A 19,906-nucleotide genomic window follows, 5' to 3' on the forward strand; every position below is an offset into this window, starting at 1 on the left:
ATTGAGTGGAAGGGTCACCGGGGGGTTTTCTTGGGTGTTGGGATGCTCTATGTCTTGATTGAGGTTGTGGTTCCATGGTTGTATACAGTTGTCAAAAGCCATCGCACTATACACTTAAGATCTGTGCATTTCACTCACTGAGTTTAACTTTAAAAGGGCCATGTTTCCTCACCAGATCACTCCTTTTTTCCATTTGAAAATTTACTCTTGGTCCAAAGACCCCCATTAAACTTTCTTAATAATCCACATGGCTTATACTTCTCTCTTTTTATTTATTTTATTTTTTAAAATTTTATTTAGTTATTTTTCAAGTACAGTTTTTTTGTCTATTTCTCCCATACCAGCCCCCCCCCCCCCGTGCTCCCCACCTCCCTCCCATTTCCACCCCCCTTAGTTCTCGTCCCTGTGTCCTTCCTATTTGTTCCTCCAAATACCTCCCCTTTTTTCCCCTTAAATTCCCTTACCTCTCCTCTCTGGTCACTGTCCCCCTGTTTTCTATTTCAGTGTCTTTGTTTTTATTCTACTTGCTTGTTTGTTTTGTTGTTTAGCTTCCCGTTAAAGGTAAGATCATATGGTATTTGTCTTTCAGCACCTGGCCTATTTCACTCAGCATATTGTTTCCCAGTTCCATCCAGGTTGTTGCAAAGGGTAGTAGCTCCTTCTTTCTCTCTGCTGCATAGAATTCCATTGTGTATATGTACCACAATTTTTTGATCCATTCATTTACAGATGGGCACCTAGGTTGCTTCCAACTCTTGGCTATTGTAAATTGTGCTGCTATGAACATTGTGATGCATAGGTTCTTTGATATTGATGTTTTAGGATTCTTAGGATATAATCCTAGCAGTGGAATTGTGATCGTTAGCTATCAGAGAGATGCAAAATAAAACCACAATGAGATACCACTTTACACCAGTCAGGATGGCTATCATAAACAAAGTAACAAACAACAAATGTTGGAGAGGTTGTGGGGAAAAGGGGTCCTTAGTTCACTGTTGGTGGGATTGCAGACTGGTACAACCATTATGGAAAATAGTATGGAATTTTCTCAGAAAAAAAAATCTTTTTATTTTTTAAACTTTTTTTTAATTTAAAATTTAATCATGCACTCTTTTGTCCCATTATCTGTTGTTTTCTGATGTTGATGTCTTCGACTCTTCATTTCATGTATTAGGAAAGTTGTATTTGAAACTCCAATGATTACTATATAATCATTGGATTATATATGTTAGTTTTTTTCATTTTTTCCTTTATTTTGTGTCTCTTATTAATTAGATATATACAAAAATATAGGGCTTTTATATGTTTCTGTTGGATTAATCCTGTTACCATTATGAAATGCCCTTCTTTATCTCTAATAATACTTATTGCCTTAAAGTCTACTTTGATTGAGCTATGCCATTTTTCTTTTGATTTTGCTTGTCATGTTTAAAATTTGTTTTTCTTTGTATTTTTTCTGTCTTTTTATTTTCAACTATTTTCTGTCCTCATATTTAAGATGTGTGTTTTGTAATATAGTTGGATTTTATTTTTTTTCAGCCTGGTCTGAAAACCTTTGTTCTTTAATTGGACTTTTAGTCCTTGTACATTTAACATAATTACTGATACTGGATTTAAATTTGCCATGTATTTGTTTCCTTTTTTCCCCCTCTTTCCTTTTTTTCCTCCTTCTTGGAATTGGTATTAATTAAATATTTGTTATTCCATTTTTCTTCCTTGAATAATTTATTAGCTGTACATTCTTTTAATATGATTATCCTGAAGATAACTTCTTAAAAGATAAGGGACTTCTATTTCTTTGTTTTTTCTGCTGTGCTTAACAATACCGGGAATCCAATAGATATTTGTAATATATTCTTCTAGATCTCTATTTGCTTAATGCTTTTAAGGCACCTGAAATATTTTTATGATTATAGTACTAAATAAATTATTTTGACTGTTGATTTTAGAATAACACCTAGAAAATTTGATACTGTTCAAGCATCCAAGGGTCACAAAAGTGGAATTATCACCCATGATGTTGAAGACTTAACTTTAAACAAGAGGGGAATACGGACATCGTTCACATTTAGGAAAGTGAGGCAAACGCCTTGTAACTGTAGTAAGTATATAATTTTGACTCTGTTGTAAAATGGAATAAATCTAGTATGAAAATCTTTAAAGTCCCAAAAGAAACAAGGAGAGCTTTGTTTCACCTTCTCTCATAACATTTCCCACATTTTCCTGGTAACCTACTTGCATATACTTTTCTTAACCACATTAGAGTTTACATTATTTGAAAGTAGGGACTGCATCTTATTCATGTTTGTTCTTTGCAAACAGTACTTGGGCATAGCTGGATACCAAATAAATATTTTTTATTGAAGTTACAGTTCAGAGTGCGACAATTATGACATTGCAGGACTCCTTATTTATTGTTTTCTGTTGATAAATTGCCTTTGTGTCAGCTAAAAAAAAAATCACAAAGGTTTTCTTGGAAACAGCTTGTCAGGTTGTTAAATTACTTTTCATAAACCCAAAAGGAAGTTAGAGATGACAGATTGTTCTAGAGTGAGCAGATAACTCTAGGGGACAAGCAGTGGTTTCTGTCAGCTTGGAAACCTGTGAGGGAGGGAAGGAAGTGCCCCACGCTTTGTCGAGAGGGTGTTGTGTTGAGGTGTCTACACAACTGTGTCGTGACCTGTGTTTCTTAGATTCAAATAAAAACCCCTTTAATTTTATAAATAATATTTTTAATGACCGTGATGTAAGATCTTTTTTATACCCTAGGGGTTTTAATTATGGAAGATATCTATCATTTGTTTTTGGATTTAATCATAATCTTAAAACAGTTAAAATTAAACACCCTTATTATATCTAAAAGACATTATCCTGTTAGAGAACTTGAAATATCTACTGTGGGCCTGGATCTCAAGAAACTCGAAGTCTAGTTGGACAGACAAGCTAGTTTTCTTATTGCAAGTATTTCTTTGTTATGGGCATTCATTAAATGTAAGGGATCCTGTAAGAAGTTCCAATCATATAGTCAGTTTACAGAGTTTTTTTTTAAGTTCAGGGCCATCTTTTGGATACTTTTGGTCAAAATTTTTGGATTTTTAAATGATAAGGGTTGCTACTCCTTTAGATAACTTAGATGTTGATAATTTCCGAGAGAATAAAATTTTACTAAGACCAATTTAGGATAACTAAATAAATATAGTGTAGTATAATTGTAGTTCTGATTTAATCAACATAATGTAATCTATCTGTTTTTACATCTGTGTTTTATTAGAGTCCTTAGGCTTTCTGGGACCACCCTTTGCTTAAATGTCCACTTAAAATGTTGAGAGCTTCACTTCACACATTAGGAGGGACTAGATACCCCAGACCCATTTGAGGCCATTCTGAAGGGTTGGCATACTCCAGTTATGGACAATTTCTGAAGCCTTCAGTGCTGCAGCCCAGTTCTGTTTCTGATTGTTGTCCTAGTCTTGTGTGTGGTTTCTCTGGGAGCACCACCCTTTCACTTGGTAGAAACTACTCATGAAAAGATGTTGTCTGTCACAAACCTCGGCCGAAGACAAAGCAAAATTATAGCATAGCAGAGAACAGGCAAGGATTTATAATTAGTATTAGTCCTTATTTGCAGAGAACAACTTCAAAATTAATTTGAGACATTGTAAACTAAATCTCCTCCATCATATCCTCTACTTGGTGGTGTTCTTAGGATTTGCTCATTCTACTGAGGGAGGCAACCCAGTGTTTTCATTGAGAATGTGGGTTGCGGGGTCTCTACTGCCCGGCTTCGAATCCTGGCTCTAGGATTTATTGTCTTTGTCAGTTTGGGATGATTATTTAATATTTTGTGCTTCAGCTTCTCATCTGTAAAATGGATGTAGTATCAGTATCTTTCTCATAGTAACACTATGAGATTGAGTCATCTAAACTGCTTTATACAGTGATTATTAAATATTTGTGATTATTATCAAATGACATGTTTCTTCTAGGTTTTGTTCTTCTAAGAGCCCTAGAGCCCCCAGAACTTCTATCTCCTTCACCCACTAGGAGTAAAACCCTAAATCTTGTTAACGTAGCTAAATTTCTTCTGCTTATGCCTAGCCCATCAAGATGTTTTCCTGAGTAAGAGGACCCTTAATGCCAAGATGAAGAGGCATCTTTATTACAAAGCATGCAGAATTGCAGTCATGTTTTCTTGAAAATGGGTTTTCCCCTTTGTCTGCATATCCATCATGCATATCATAATTAGATCCATCATGCATATCATAATTAGACTTGTAAGTAATAGCTATTTTTTCACTGATGAATTATAGGCTTCTTATCCCTAGTCACCAAATTTGAATTGTTTTTCTTTTTAAGAAAGCATAAGACCTTTTGAATCATTTGGACAAAAAATAAAGGTTTTATACTGCCTATTTTTTCATTAGGTTACCCTTTGGTTTGTGACAGCCAGATGCAGGAACCTCCTCCCTCATTTCCAGAGAATGATAAAGAAGCCTCACAGCTGGAGCAAGAGTACGTCCACCGAGTTTATGAAGAGATCGCGGGACACTTCAGCAGCACAAGACATACTCCTTGGCCACGCATTGTGGAGTTTTTGAAAGCTTTGCCACGTGGTTCAGTAGTAGCTGATGTTGGATGTGGCAACGGAAAGTATCTTGGCATAAATAAGGAGTTATATATGGCAAGTAATTGTTGCTTCTGGCTTTCTCTCTACAATACTTTATTTATAAGGGTATTATCACCTTCTTCCTCGTGATATGATTTTTTCTAGGTTGCAGAAAAATTATAACCAATCATTTAAATTGGTTTAATTTCAAATTATAAATTTCAAATTATTAAATTATAATTTAATTTCAAATTATAAATTGAAAGCTAATGAATATTCTCATTCTTTTTTACTTCCAGAGATATCCATGGGCATGCTGTTGTTTGCATTTTTTCTCTTTTTAGACTCTGCTTTCTAAGAAGATTATTTTAGCAGTAAAATTTCTTACATTTATAAAAACTCTTTATACATTAGAACAGATTTTTATAGAAACCATTTTCTTTGTGTAGATCCTCCTAGATATGAGAAAGCAAATACTTTCATCCGTATTTTTTGTAACTGAAGAAACTGAGGCTCACAGAGGTTATATTGTTTCCCTGATGTCATATAATATGGGAATATAAATTGAACTTGAAACCATGCCTTCTAACTCCAAATCTAGTGTCCTTTTACTCATAGCAGAACAACAACAGAAAAGGTTATTATGTGTTGGTGTCTTATTTTTGAAGAAACTCAGGCTGAAGCAGATTTTAAAAACTGACCATGGTTACAGTGCTGAATGCAGTATATGAACCCACTTCTTGTCTGATGCCAAAGTATCTGTTTTTAGTTGCTTAATTTTCTTTTCTGTGAACCACTCTTTTTCCCCCCTTGCTGTACTACCGAGTAGGAAGTCCTCCCTGCACTAGTTCATAGTTGTAAATACTCATGTCAGCACTGCTCTGTGAGTACTGGAGCTTCTTTTTCTAAAATTAGGGTAGGAAGGACTAGAAAATAGGTGTAGGTTAGGAAAATGAGAGCAGTTTCATTCATGGGCTATGGTAATATGCCAGATTGCTTATACTTTATTATTACCTCATCCTAGATCAGGGTGTCAGACTCATTTTCACCAGGGGCCACATCAGCCTCGCAGTTGCCTTCGAAGGGCCGAATATAATTTTAGGACTGTATAAACGTAACTACTCCTTAACAGTTAAGTGAGAGCTTGGTGCTGCTGCCAGGTAGAAACAAGGTGCTGGGCTGGATAAAACAAGGTGGAGGGCCGGATTCGTCCTGTGGGCCCGTGTTTGCCACCAGTGCCTTAGAGACTATGCACCTACATGAAGAAAGAAATTTACTATTGCAATTAGTAGGAAAGGTATAGTTTGTACATTCAGCTAAAAGAATAACTTTTCATCAAGATTAGACATTAGTATTTGTATATTGTTATCATGCTTATAATTAAATTTTAGTTTATAAACAATAAGGTTTACTTAGTCAATTTTTTAAAAAAATTAAAAATATATTTATTGACTTTAGAGAGAAATGAAGGGAGAAATCAAGGGAGAAAGAGAGAAACATCAGTTGGTTGCCTCCCACATGTGCAACTATGCATCAAACCCACAATCTAGGTATGTGCCCTGACTGGGAATCAAACCCCCAATCTTTTGGTGTAAGGGGTGATGCTCCAACCCACTGAGCCACACTGGCCAGGGCTAGTGAGTTAGGTTTTGACGTGTCACTTATAATCATGATTCTAAGCACAGTTCCAAACAAGGAGCGTGCTATCTTGTGGTATTTTAAGGTACTGTACAAAAGTGTCTCCCAGTAAGTTCTGCTTTTATACTTTCTTGATGCTAACTCGTGGCTTCATCTAGTTAGGTACCATTTGTGACAGTAAAACTAAGTTGAAGTCAACTTCACTGACTTAGTCATAATGATAAAATTTTCCTGTTACTATTGAGAAAATGATTACTTGATAAACAGGTGCCCAAACCAAAATATGAAGGAAGCTGATTCAAGAAGGAATATATTTAGAAGGAGTGGAAAATCACAAGTACAATCACTTTCTATTGTCTACATTCATTTGAACACTGGCAGTCTCTATTCTGTATTGGCTTGGCCAAAAAGTCCATTATGTTTTTCCATACCCTGGCTCCAGTAGCGCTTGGTTGTCTTTAACTTCATTCAAAACAATATTGTTAGGTTGTATTCTGACAGCTGTCATATTAGTAGTATGCATTAAAAAAAGTTCATCAAAATTTTGGTGAATTTTTATGTAGCCATTTTAATATTGAAGGTGGAAGAAAACATGCAACAATTTCAGTGTGTTATGCTTTATTATTTTAAGAAAAGTAAAAACACAACTGAAATGCAAAAAAAGATTTGTGCAGTGTAGGGAGAAGGTGCTTCGACTCACTGAACATGTCAAAAGTGGTTTGTGGTGTTTGTACTATTGACCTTTTGGCCAAGTAATTCTTTACTGTGGGCTGTCTAATGCATTGAAGGATATTTAGCTGTGTCCCTGGCTTCTACCTACTAGAAGCCAATAGTGAGAAATAGCCCACATACTCAAAATAGCCAAATCAATAAAGTTATTGGTGAAAATGAAAAATGTGTCTTTTATTTTACAGAAAAAAATGTAATGAACTTTTTGGCCAACTCAGTACATGAAACCAGAATATACCTGTGCTGTGTTCTGCAGCCTTGAGGGAAATGTGACAGCCTCCCAATGGGTGGACCTTAACTTGGGGTCAGGTCCCTTTAGGGTGCCTGGGTTTCTCTGCATATCTAGAATCCAGGACGAGGGTTTCAGTCCACCCCTTCTTCCATATGCTAATAATAACTAACATTTGCATTTTTATCATTAGTAAAATATTTGTTATACATTATTTTATTCTCATATCAACCCTGAGAAGTAGGTATTTTTATGATAAAGAAAAATAGGCTCTGAGATATTAAGTATCTTTCTTATGTTTAGCTAGCTATTGCTGGAGCCAGAATTTAAATTGAAATCTATATTTTAGTATGCACTTTAAACTGTATCCTATAATTGTATATTTTGTTTAAAGTTTTTAAAATGTATACTTTAAGAAATAAAATTAATATAGTCACAATTCAGAACATGAAAGGAAAGGTATTCACCCGTTATCCTAATACCGTAATAAAGCAGCTTATTGTGAGGAATGTCTTTTCAGTACTTATCCTATAAATTCTTTATAGGATAGTTTATTCTTTATAGTTATAAGTTTGCATACAATTTGAAGATTCATTTATATTAATATTTCCATTTTGATTTGTAGTCTTACACAATTCTTGGACTTTATAAGCTTCTATGAGGTTAACACTGTTGCACATTTGGTTGTGTTCAGTTTGGAGCTATTACAGACAGCATTGCAATGAACACGTACATCGAGACAATGTGACACAAAGGCAGAACGTGGGGAAGTGAGGAAGTGAGGCAGTGAGGCTTGAAGTGAGGAAGACAGGCTTGAATCCTTGCTCCACCACTAACTACTGCTCACCTTGGGGCAAGTTACTTATGTTCTTTGCAGTGAAGTCTCCTTATCTGTAAAATGGTGGTAATAATACCTAACTGAAAGTGTGTTATGAGGGTTAAGTACATTAATACAAAAAGTCTACTTTAGTACTTAGTGGTACTCAGTAAAAGGCAATTATACTAGCCTGTTTAGCCTTTTCCATATTTTGGACCATTTTCTTAGGATAAATTTTTAGAAGAATAATTATTGGGTCAAAAGTTATGAACATTTTTATCTTCCTTAAAAATCTTTGCAAAATTGTTTTTTAAGTTGGATGAGCCAATTTGTATGGACTGTCACTGACTTTATGAGAGCAAGTTTTATCACATTGTTATCACTGTGGTGAGTGTACTGTGGTTTTCAAATGTTTTGATATTTTGATAGGAGAAAAATGGAAACTTGTTTTAGTTTGTACCTTTGACTATTCAGTTGAATATCTTTTCATGTTTACCTGTATTTTCAGAATTATATGTGTGTGTTTTGTTGAAGATTTAACAAATTATATAGGAGTATAATTATCCATTTTAAGACAAACCAGTATGTGTTTTTTTGTCATTGATCTCTACCCAACACACAGAGGTATGTGAGTGTTGCAGTATCTGTATTTGTAAATAAGCCATTTCCTGCCCTGTTGTTGACATTATGCAGTATTATTACGAACAGCGTAAAATACTTGGCACCATCCCTGGTATAAGAACTTAGGGAATTTAAAAATAGAAAGGAAAGACAAAATAGAGTGATGATTCGGCTGTACTATATGGAAGGCTCGGTCAAAGTCAGTGGAAGGTGGAAGTGCAGAGCCCTGCAGGAGCCAGGCCGTCGGTCCGTGGGGACTCTTCCTTAGGCCTGGTGCTTTATCACTAAAACTGCCCCTGCTCACGTGTTGGCGAAAGGAGTGAAGAAACAGTACATTTTCTCCAATTTTGTTCGGCTGCTGTTCTCCTTGTTCTGTTTTATCTGTGGTTCTCAGGTAGTAACTTTCCTCCTGTGAGTAACTGTGGAGCTCTGTCCCTGGAGGTTTGTTTTGGAGGCGAGTTGGATTTCTTCCTGCTGACTTTTAGCAAAGTACAGCCATCTGTCACAATCGGGCACTTGAAACTTCTATTTCCATGAGCTAAATTTTACTGTAAGGTAAGCTAGCAAGCACCAAAATCTCATCTACATGCACCTTGAGTAGTATTGTCATCCTGACATTGTTACTGTTGGCTCAGTGGCAGAAGAATACTGGTGGAGAGAAGTCAAGGTCATAAGCCAGTTATGTGCCTTAACCTGGTAAAAGGAGCAGCTAGTTGGGAATCATCGTGCCACTGTGGTTACTATGGGCCCTTAGTACTTTTCCATTATAAAATATGTCAGAGGGAAGTTGCTATACTTTGCCTCTCGCTTGGTACCTTATATTATACCTCAGAAATGAATGCAGCTCTGGGGTAGAATGTCAAAGCTGTTTAATGCCCATTAGAAATCGAGGAAGTTTGTATTAAGTGGGACTGTCTTGGCAGTGTGATTTAATTCAGTAAGAATTGCCTTGGCATGAAGATTCACATTCTTCGTTCTCCGATGGATTGAGAGAATCTGAATGGTCAACGTCCACTATACTAATAAGTGAATAAATACGAGCGAATTGTTAAGCGAATAAATATAAGCTTGAGGTGGCTACTTCTGTTTGATGAAATCTACTTGTACATATCATTTCTCTGTTGTAGAGACTGGGTTAAGCAGAAACATTTGGGGATAGTTATTAGCTAGCGATTTAACATTTCTTAAACACTCCCATTCTTTCCTCGGTTTACACATGCACATTGTGCACGTGCATGCTTGCCCTCTGTGCACACACACACACACACACATGACATTGTCAAAACTCAACAGCAGTGAAGGCGAAAGGGTGCCGCTTGCTGCCCTCAGTGTCGTCATTGCCACGGGATGGTTCGGTTGTACTGATAGGTTTAATTAAATGTCATTTTATGAATTTGGAATCCAGCACTTTATTCTTGATATATACAGGGGTCTGGCACAAATAACACCCCCCTTTAAAACAATTTTATTTACTTATCTTTAGAGGGGAAGGGAAGGAGAGAAGGAGAGAAATATCAATGTACGGTTGCCTCTTGTGTGTCCCCTGCTGGGAACTGGTCTGCAACCCAGGCATGTGCCCTGACTGGGAATTAAAGTGTGATCCTTTGGTTCGCAGGCCTGTGAATAACACCCCTTTTTATTACACAGTCATAAGCATGTAATTCTGTAATATAACAATACCACACTCAAGCACACCATATGACATTTAGGTGAAATGTTCAAATTAACACTATAAATTATTACACCCATATATGGGTGTATATAGAGAGATACACCCATATATCTATATCTATATATCTATATCTATATCTATCTATAGAGAGAGAGAGAGATTAGGTTTTTAGCAGAACAAATATCAATAACTTTAAAAAGGAAGTAAATTATTTTACTTTTTTATTGTTTTGGTATTTTATTTTCTGACTGCACAAGCAATACATATTGAAAGTAAAAAGAAGCAGGAAAAATTCAGCTACTTTTCCTGCTATCTGGGCCATGGTGGTTTCTACAGTCATGATACCTTAGGTCCTCTTATTTGTAGCTCCCTAAGAGACTATATTTATGGGATAGTTTCCTCTTTGAGTGTGTGATGTTACGAGGAGATCTAGATTCTGAATGCTGATTCATTAGATGCCAATTAGGGCCTCCCATTTACACCACTGTCATTGGTTTCCACTCACTAATTTGAGGTCCGTTCGATACCTGTTAAGGCAATGAATGCTGTTCTGTGAATTATTATATTCTGACTTTGTATTAGCTGTAAGAATTGATAATATCATGGTTTTAGATCATTTCACAATGAATATGAAATCTGTCTCATAACTTTATGGTCAGGAATAAATTAACTGCTCTTAATTTCTCATGACATTTAAATAAGATGTTATGACTTTCTTTCTCTATTATAGATTGGTTGCGATCGTAGCCAAAACCTTGTGGACATTTGTGGAGAGAAGCAGTTTCAGGCCTTTGTCTGTGATGCACTGGCAGTACCAGTCCGCAGTGGGTCTTGTGATGCCTGCATTTCCATCGCTGTTATTCACCATTTTGCGACAACCGTAAGTACTGTTTTTCTCTTTCCCAGAACTCGTAACTCAGGTGGCAGGAAATGTTCGTGGATTTCACTGGTTTGGACCCTGTACTAGCTTGTCTTTCCTTTCCTTTCTCTTGTTGTCACGCTTTGAGCCATTTGCTAAAAGAATGTGTGGAATGGAGTTAGATGGGAGTTATGCGAGGGGGGACCCCCCCCAAAACACTGAATTTATTTATTAAAAATTGCGTATTTGTTCTTATGTGTTTAAACTTCAGTCACCTTCAAAGTACTCTCCGTTTGATGTAATACATCCACCCAGATGTTTTTTCCACTGCTCAAAACAGCGTTTGAATTTGTGGATTTTGATGCCTTTACAGTAGTGCCTCAGTACTCATTGTTAATTCGTTCCAGAACTTGTGATGAGTGTTGAAACTGATGAATACTGAGCAAGTGATGAGTGATGAAACATTTTCTCTTGAGGAGCAGTGTCGTGACTCATACAAATTTTAGCAAGTGCAGTGAGTCCCGAGCAAGCACAGAGCACTGAAACAGTTTTTCTCATGAAAATGCAGTCAGTACAGGGTTTGATAAGTTCTGAGGCCAAAGAGTATTGAGGTATGACTGTAGCACTTCTACTATTTTTCATTTCACCTCTTCCAAAATGGCAAAATGTTTGCCTTTGAGGACTTATTTCATCCAGGGAAACAACAAAAAAGTCACTTGGGGTAAGATTGGGTGAGTAGGCAGGGTAGGGCAAAACTACTGAACACTCAGCATGGTGTGGGCAGGTTTGCTCATAAATCACCCACTGTGAAATGGGCAAACACATTGAAACAGTCTTCAAAAAAATTCTCTGAAGCCAAACGCAGCCTCTCACAACAGTGCCAGCTGGTACACTGATACAGATGGGTTCCTAGAACACTCACCTAGTGGGGGAAGCCTGTACTTACAGGAGGCCCACCCTCCAGAAGATAATTCTAGTTTCGGGGGGGTTCCCCCCATACTTAGTTAAATTGAAGCCTGATGGGACTTTATGCTTTTATTGCTTCATGTTTCTGCCTTTTTTCTGTCTTGAGTCTTACTCATCTTTAAATTGTTCTTCACTATATCATTATTTTTTAATGTCCAGAGTTTATAACATGAGAGCCAGAAGCGCTTTCTCCCCAGACTCAAGTTTGTAAATTCTCAGTTGGCTTGTGAGGCCCCTAGTAAGGTTGCTTCTTCTTGCATAGTTTGGTTTCTGGGAAGACTTCATTCAGATCCTCAGTGGGCATCTGATCAAGTGGAATTATGTTCTTCATCGTCTCCATCTCTTTCTCTTGTTGCTCAGTCCTAGTCTTTGAGAGAAACAAAAACCCAGCACAGTTTTTCACACCTCCTTATTCCTCAGCATCCACCAGGGCAGGGGTCCCCAACCCTTAGCAGTCCGTGGCCTGTTAGGAAGCTGGCCATACAGCAGGGTGTGAGCAGCTGGTGGTGAGGGAAGCTATGCTTGCATTACTGCCTGAGCCCTGCCTCCTGTCTCCCTGCCCACCCCCTTCCCTGTCTGTGAAAACATTGCCTTCCATGAAACCAGTCCCTGGTGCCAAAAACGTTGGGGACCACTGCACCCCATGGCATTATATTTATCCCCTGGCACAGGAACCTTCAGGGCATTAACCTTCTCAAAGCCATCTACGAAGCCGTTCTTTGCTGCATTGGCCTTGTAGTAGGCCCAGTTGATAGCACATGGATTCTCAGGTAGAGTGGCCAATCTGGAGGTGAGGGTCTCATTTTAGGAGTTCAGGGAGTTAGCAGTGGCCCTCTATTTTCAACGTATGATGTCCCCCAAAGCTTCTCAGTCAGTGTTCTTTGTAGCAAGTTTTCATCCAGCCATCTTGAGATCCTGCAGACCTCGGTGGCCCAGGGTCCACAGCAGCCTACTCATCTTTAAATACTACCTGTAAGACTAAGAGAACATCGGCTCTGTGCCTCTTCAGTATACCCTTTCCTCAGCCTGAGCCTCTCTGTTTGTTTCCCATCCTTTTTTCTCAACTCTCACTCTCCCCCCTAATACTGGATTCTCACTTACTTCCCATTCTATTTTTCTCTTTTCAAAAGTTGGGTACCTAACTGGCAGTAGCATGTCACTGATGTATGTAAGTATGTATATATGTATATATGTATGTATTTGAGCATATTTATTAAGTAATCTCAGTTGTTGTACTCATGCCTTTAATCAGTCACATATGCTCCTAACTTTAAAATAAGGAAATTTTATATTTTTACAGGGAAAAAATGTATTTTTCCTGGATGTCAGCGATTTCTTCTCAATCTAAGCGATAGCTTCACAGATGACCCTGTGCGGGGTCACTAACAGTTTCAGTTTATCTTGTGACCTTCACTGAATTCAAAACAAAACAAAATGGAAAACTCTCTATGCCTCTATTTTATTAACAGAAATAAAAATTTCCTTTTCCTTCATTCTTCAGCACTGTTTTTTAGCCTCTCAGTCACAGAACAAAATTCCCTTTACCTTTGTTCCCTTTTTTAAAGTTTTATATAAGATATTTTGTTAGATTTTTCTAGGCTGTTTATCTTAATTGAAAATAGTCCTATAGTCAGTTATAGTTCTCTGTTTTATCTCTCCCCTTCTGGCTGATAAATGGCAACATTTTTTTTTTTTTTTTGCTAGGAGCGCAGAGTGGCAGCTCTTCAAGAACTTGTTCGACTCCTGAGACCTGGTGGGAAGGCACTCATTTATGTTTGGGCAATGGAACAAGAATATAATAAGAAGAAGTCCAAGTATCTCAGAGAAAACAGAACTAGCCTGGAAAATAAAGAGGAGCTCAGCAGTGATACATCAGTGCAAGAAATGTTTGTGGAGCAAATGCCTGGCGTGGGCAATCAAGGTTCAGCGTGCTCCGTCCCCTCCATTAATGACTTTCAGAAGGGAAGATGTAATTCAAAGAAAGGTGCTAATTCCAAGCTGCCTATTCACACGAACAGGACTTCTTTTCATTCTCAAGACTTACTGGTTCCATGGCACCTTAAGGGAAACCCTGGTAAAGAAAAATCCGCTGAGCTGTTTGGCCCAGTAGGAACCCAAGACGCAAGTCCTGTGTTTCATCGTTACTACCACGTGTTCTGTGAGGGAGAGTTGGAGGCCGCCTGCCAGACTCTGCGTGGTGTCAGCATTCTGCAGGGCTACTACGATCAAGGGAATTGGTGTGTGATTCTTCAAAAGGTCTCATTGTCCCTGTGAACCCATCCTGTACAGGAAAGAAATGCTCAGCTTTCTTCTTCTTTTTTTTTTTTAAAGGAGAATAAGTTAACTGGGGTTTTAAAGAGAAAACTTGTGGTTAGGTACCAAAGGAGCGCACCTGAGAGAAATTTGACATAGAGATTAGTTAGGAAACATTTAGTCTGCTACTATGGCTGACCTCATTTCGCCCACAAATGTAGGCTTCTATAGGGAGGAACAGGGGTGGTTTTTTAAAGTGATTGAAATAGTTTATGAAGTATTTGGGATCCTGGGGTAAGTGTACAGCATTTTGAAGATAAACTTTTTAAAATAAAATGTTACTAAATGAATTCAATTTTGTAAAATCATAGTGAAAAAATCATATAACACTTTAATAAAGAAAATTCCTTTCAGAAAAAAATTATCTGAAATTTTATCTCTGACTATTAGCTCCATAGAATCATAAACAATAACCACTGTGTGATCACACCTGACCAGCAAAGGGCTTGACACATAGTGGGTAGCCAGTAATTTTAGCCAATCAGATAATACCCGTATATTAGTAGGAGTTTCACCAACCAACACTTGCGGGACTTCTGTGTACCAAGTACTCTTTTCAGCACTGGGAGGGGAGTAGTGGGCAACAGTGGACAAAGTCCTGGTCCTCGTGGAGCTTAGGTTTTAGAAGGGAGACAGACAATAAGCAAATAAATAAATAAATAAATGCTTCGTGCCAGATAGGGATAGATGCCATGGGGGCGAAAACAGGGGTGGAATTTCACCTGGCAACAGAAGGTTATTTTTAAAGAGCTAAAGTAACTACTCATCCTGACTGTAGTTTATTACTATGAGTAAACTGGTATTCCTAATGCCTTGATCTAGGTGTTAAAGGCAACCCAAATATACTCTTTTAACTCCTTTAATTTTTTAAGGTTTATTTATTTATTTTTAGAGAGAGGAAGGGAGGGAGAAAGAAAGAGAAAGAGTGTGTGGTTGCCTCTCATGTGCCCCCTCCTGCGGACCTGGCCTGCAACCCAGGCACGTGCTCTGAATGGGAATCCAGCTCACAAGCCTTTGGTTCGCAGGCCAGTGCTCAGTCCACTGAGCCACACGAGGCAGGGCAAAACTCTTTTATTTAAATAGAAAAAGTTAGAGTTGTCAGTCGGACCTAATTATGCCCTCACAGTGAAAGCTGTGGTTTCATTAGTGGGTATTTGTAGTTTATTCACAATTTGTTCCAGTCCAGGTGCAAACAGGTTCATTTTTCACCTATGAATATTTCATAGTTACCAAGTTAACTTACCACTTAGGTCAGGCTTCCAAGAGGAACAAAGGTAGAAAGTTCCTCAAAGGGACATACAGCATTTAAACCCGTGACTGTGCACTGGGGAGAAGGAAGTCATTGGATCTTTGGAGGATTACTGGCCTCTGACTGTGATCTGACTCTAATTCCAGGGAGCCCATGACATCACTGTGGTCCACAGTCAGAGCAGGGACTTACGGAGGTCAGGTGGTCAGTGGAGTTTTTGCCCATCTTGTAGTTAGTTATTGTCTAGTTCCGGAATAAGTAATTGAAATAGATGTACTCAGCAACTGCCAGAATCCGTGCTTGGTTCTCGGTGGAGTGAGGGCTATTGTGGCCAAAGCAGAAACCACCGGACCTGCCTGCATAAGGAAAACAGTAGACCAAAGGCAACAGCACACTGCTGCAGGGATTATTGCTGCCACGAGGGACTTGAAGGGTATAAGGTGGTGATTCTTACTATATACTGATAAATTCACGTTTTTGCTGGTATAAAAAACATGGATCTCAGAGAATGACTGTGGTTATTGTAATCTTAATCATAACTGCAATGGCAGCTCCTGTTTTATTTTTTTAGTTAAAAAATTTTTAACCACAAAAATGGTGTTATTTTGTCATTGGCAAAATGCTCAACACTAATCATATCATTATTTTGTTTGGTTTACTTAAATACCACTTAACTATGCATTATAAATATATGTTTCTATTTAAGAAATATATTAAAGAAGCCTCTGTAAACATAACTCCTTCTCAATGTACTTCCCTGCTTTGCTTCTTACATTAACAATATACAAAATCACAAATAAAATTGTGAACTCTTATAGTCTAAAGAGTATACACAAATTTTGGAGCTTGACAAAAGTGTTTTATAACTTTATAAATAATGACACGGTTTTTATTATCAGATAAATGACTCATCATCACAAAGTCTTATTGTCTCCCAACCAGTTCTCCCAATAATAGACCGTACAGTGCACCATGCACTTAAAATTCAAAATGGTCAAAAGACTAGATTTGTAAACCAGTACAGAAGGTTTCCATTTAAATAACACTAAACCTTTCTAAAATAATTTCAGTTTGTCTGAAAAAAAAAAAAAGCTACTAAAGAGTACTTGCTTGTTCCGTCACTTAAATGGAAGCTAACAAAGTCTAAAATAAAACCAGATTAAATTTGCATTACTCTTGGGAAAAACATTCCATCGAGATTTTGTTACAAAACAGAATCAATACTATCCTAAATTTTGTTAAGTTTGTTTTGAACCAAACTTCGGTTAGTTATAACTCCCAAGGTAAAAGTAGGCACATACAAACATAATCTTAGACATTGTGGAACATTTACTCATTTGGTCTTTCTGTAATAACTAGAAATGTTTATTCATTTAGAAAATAGAACATATCGATTAAATGGCACCTCCCACCTAGTGCTTAGATGGCCACTAGTAATTAGATAACTGCTCAGGATGTATTAGGTAAGCATTCAAATTATTCTTAAATTCACAGATGGTAGTTGAAATTCTGTCAACTCTCAGCCCAATGTAGAATCAATCCACTGTTATTTTGCATAAATGATTCAAAATTAGTTTATAATGGAAATGTCAACAAGTCATGACTAGTGCATTACTGCTAATGACTTCCACTACACTGCAGCCGAACAGCGATGTGCACATTGACAGACTGCTTTGAAAATTAGAGCGAACAGAGCTATAAATAAGGAATACATGAATATGAACATTGCAATGCCAAAGCGTTCGAGCTGTTTTAAAAAGTAAGACATGACATAAACACATCTGATGGTTCTCTCTGTAAGCCACGTTTCATTGATTTATAAAGCTGTGGTTTTATAATTCCTTTAGAAAAGGTAAATGTTGCTACAGTAGTGCATGCGGTAATTCCGTCGTGCATTCTCGACTCCAATGCGACCTTCAAATCCTCCTGCAGAGCTCAACCTCTCACCAGGATTTCTCCAGAAAGTCAGCTTGTCCTATTTCAGTAGCCTTTCATGCTTCAGTGGCCTTGGGAAGTTCCTGAATAGCTGACGATAAAGCTTCTGGATTAATTCCTTGTTCACAAAGCCATGTACAAATAGACAGAGTCTCCATAGAGCAGAACATCCATGATCTCCCTCAGCTCATTCAGATTCACGGCGGCTACTGCTGGTCCCGGCGGAGGCCAAGGGAGGTGGAAGAAGGGCCGGGCCTGGAACTCAGGGCCTGTTCAGAAGTGGTTCAATTCCTTGAGCAAATCACCACATCCCCTCGCCCCTGGTCTGCAGCTGGTTTAACTATCAAAATATAGCCCCAACTCATCGTACTTTTTCTTAGTTTATTCTAGCTAAATACTGTATTATCTGAGTACTTCAAAAAATGTAATTACTTAGCCACATTTTAGATTCTTGATCTGTACTTCAATGAAAAGTTTAGTTCTTTAACACGGAAATTGTGATTTGCTTAGCAATGAGCAGCAGCTTCTCAAGGACATAAAGAAGATATGACCTCATAACTAGGTATTCAAAAATCTTCCCAGGCCTCTCCAGCTCATTAATTATCTCTTGCCCTGAATGCCATACCACCTACAGCCTGTGCCTCAGAATTTATTACTGTGAATTGATTCTGCTTTGTGCTGTTCACAATCATTTCTTGCAGGTTAGGTCACCAAACCCTGCTGATTCCTGCTTCTAAATATTTCACACATCGATTTCTTCTTCCCTGTCTTAAGCCTCACCTCTGATTACACTGCTACCAAAATGAGTTTTATAAAATCTGAAGATTGGGCTCCTTCCCTAAACTCTTAACTCCTGTTTATAACAGATGCGACTTGTTCGAACTGTTCCCTCTAGGTCTGTCCTCTTACATCTCTGTGGTCCCCACCTCGCACCCAGGGCTCCATTCGTACCAAATTATTTGCTGCTCCTCATGCATGTCTCACATTTTCCCTGTTTTGCTTACCAAAATGTTCTTTCCTGTTACTTTCATATACTCAAATTTACCTATTATTTGAGACCTACTTTCAATATCTCCTCCATAGAACTCTTTCCCATTCCCCCCCAAATAATTTCTTTTTTAATTAATAATTTCATCTGGGGTGCTGTAGCTTATTCTTTTTACCTTATTTGTGTATATCAATCACCTTGTTTACTTTAGAATGTAAGCTTACTAAGAATAAGAACCCTGTTGATACATAGTAGAGAATCAAGAATTGCTGGTTGAAAGAATGTCATAATTTAAGATATTAGGCTAAAGTTTGAGAAGGAAATTTTATATATATTATACTTCTTATATCAGGTTTAATTACCCTCTAAGAAGTACAGATGTGTAAGAGATAATCTGGCATGATAGAGGTTTAGTGTGGGATAGGAGCTGTATTGTGCTATTGGGTTTCAAAGAGGACACATTATTGCTCCTAGTGCTTGAACAAACCATTCATTGGTTTGCTTAACATGCAATGTACGTATTAAATACCTGCTGTATGCCAGGCACTGGGCTGGTCCTAGGTAATACAATGGTGAATGAAACCGACTTGGCCCTTCTCTATCTAAAGCTTAAGGTGTTGTGAGGTGTACAAACAATAAGCAAGTTGTTATGCAAATGATTATATAATTATACATGCTGGTAAGTGCTCTAAAGAAATTGGATATGTGGACCGAGAATAAAAGCTGGAAAGCTCCTCTAGACTGATGAGACGCTACCAAAAAAGTAAATACATTTTTAACTTTAAAACTTTAATAAGGAATATATTCATGTCATTGAAAAAATTTAAAACATGAAAAGGTGTAGTTTTTCATGAAAACCTTTTCATTATTTAAAAATTTAAAACACATTACCAATTCAACACTGGTTGAATATCATCTGTATGCCCAGTCCCCGGTGTCTTGCTGTTTTCAGCAGTGGCAGCAAATGGCCCCCAGTGGTCCCTGCCTTCCACCTTCATGCCCTTGTATAATCCTCCCCCGTGGGTGTGCGCTGGCCCCTGGAACTTGCTGTGATGTCAAATGATGGGATGTCACTTCCCTGATTAGGTTGTAAAGGACTCACTTGTGCCTTGCTAGCACACTTTCTATTTCCTTCTTGGTTAACATGCGTTGGTGCCAGCTACCGTGTGGGAGAGGCCACATGGCAAGGGTGGGCTCTGGCTAAGTCACAGATGAGCTGAGGCCCTTAGTTCCACAGCTCTTCAGCAGCTGATGCTGCTGACAATCCCTGAGTCAGCTTAGAAG

General features: G+C 37.8%; 1 protein-coding gene and 1 pseudogene across 2 annotated transcripts in view; one reads left to right on the plus strand and one right to left on the minus strand.

Annotated features, from left to right (window-relative positions):
• ALKBH8 (alkB homolog 8, tRNA methyltransferase) overlaps positions 1-16,701 on the plus strand; it is a 66,086-nt gene extending 49,385 nt beyond the window's left edge. Inside the window, exons 9-12 of one of the 2 annotated variants that reach the window (XM_053670469.1) lie at positions 1,950-2,101; positions 4,425-4,681; positions 11,043-11,192; positions 13,842-16,701. In XM_053670469.1, the coding sequence (XP_053526444.1) occupies positions 1,950-2,101; positions 4,425-4,681; positions 11,043-11,192; positions 13,842-14,411 (1,129 nt within the window). In that variant the 3' untranslated portion in view covers positions 14,412-16,701. The remainder of the gene's footprint in view (positions 1-1,949; positions 2,102-4,424; positions 4,682-11,042; positions 11,193-13,841) is intronic. The other variant, XM_053670468.1, reaches the window with a different exon arrangement.
• LOC128628179 (ATP synthase subunit d, mitochondrial-like) lies at positions 12,337-13,043 on the minus strand (annotated as a pseudogene).
• Positions 16,702-19,906: the final 3,205 nt, after the last annotated feature.

Source organism: Artibeus jamaicensis, unplaced genomic scaffold, assembly GCF_021234435.1.
Source record: "Artibeus jamaicensis isolate MK-2021 breed Jamaican fruit bat unplaced genomic scaffold, CSHL_Jam_final contig_585, whole genome shotgun sequence".
Lineage (NCBI taxonomy): Eukaryota > Metazoa > Chordata > Mammalia > Chiroptera > Phyllostomidae > Artibeus > Artibeus jamaicensis.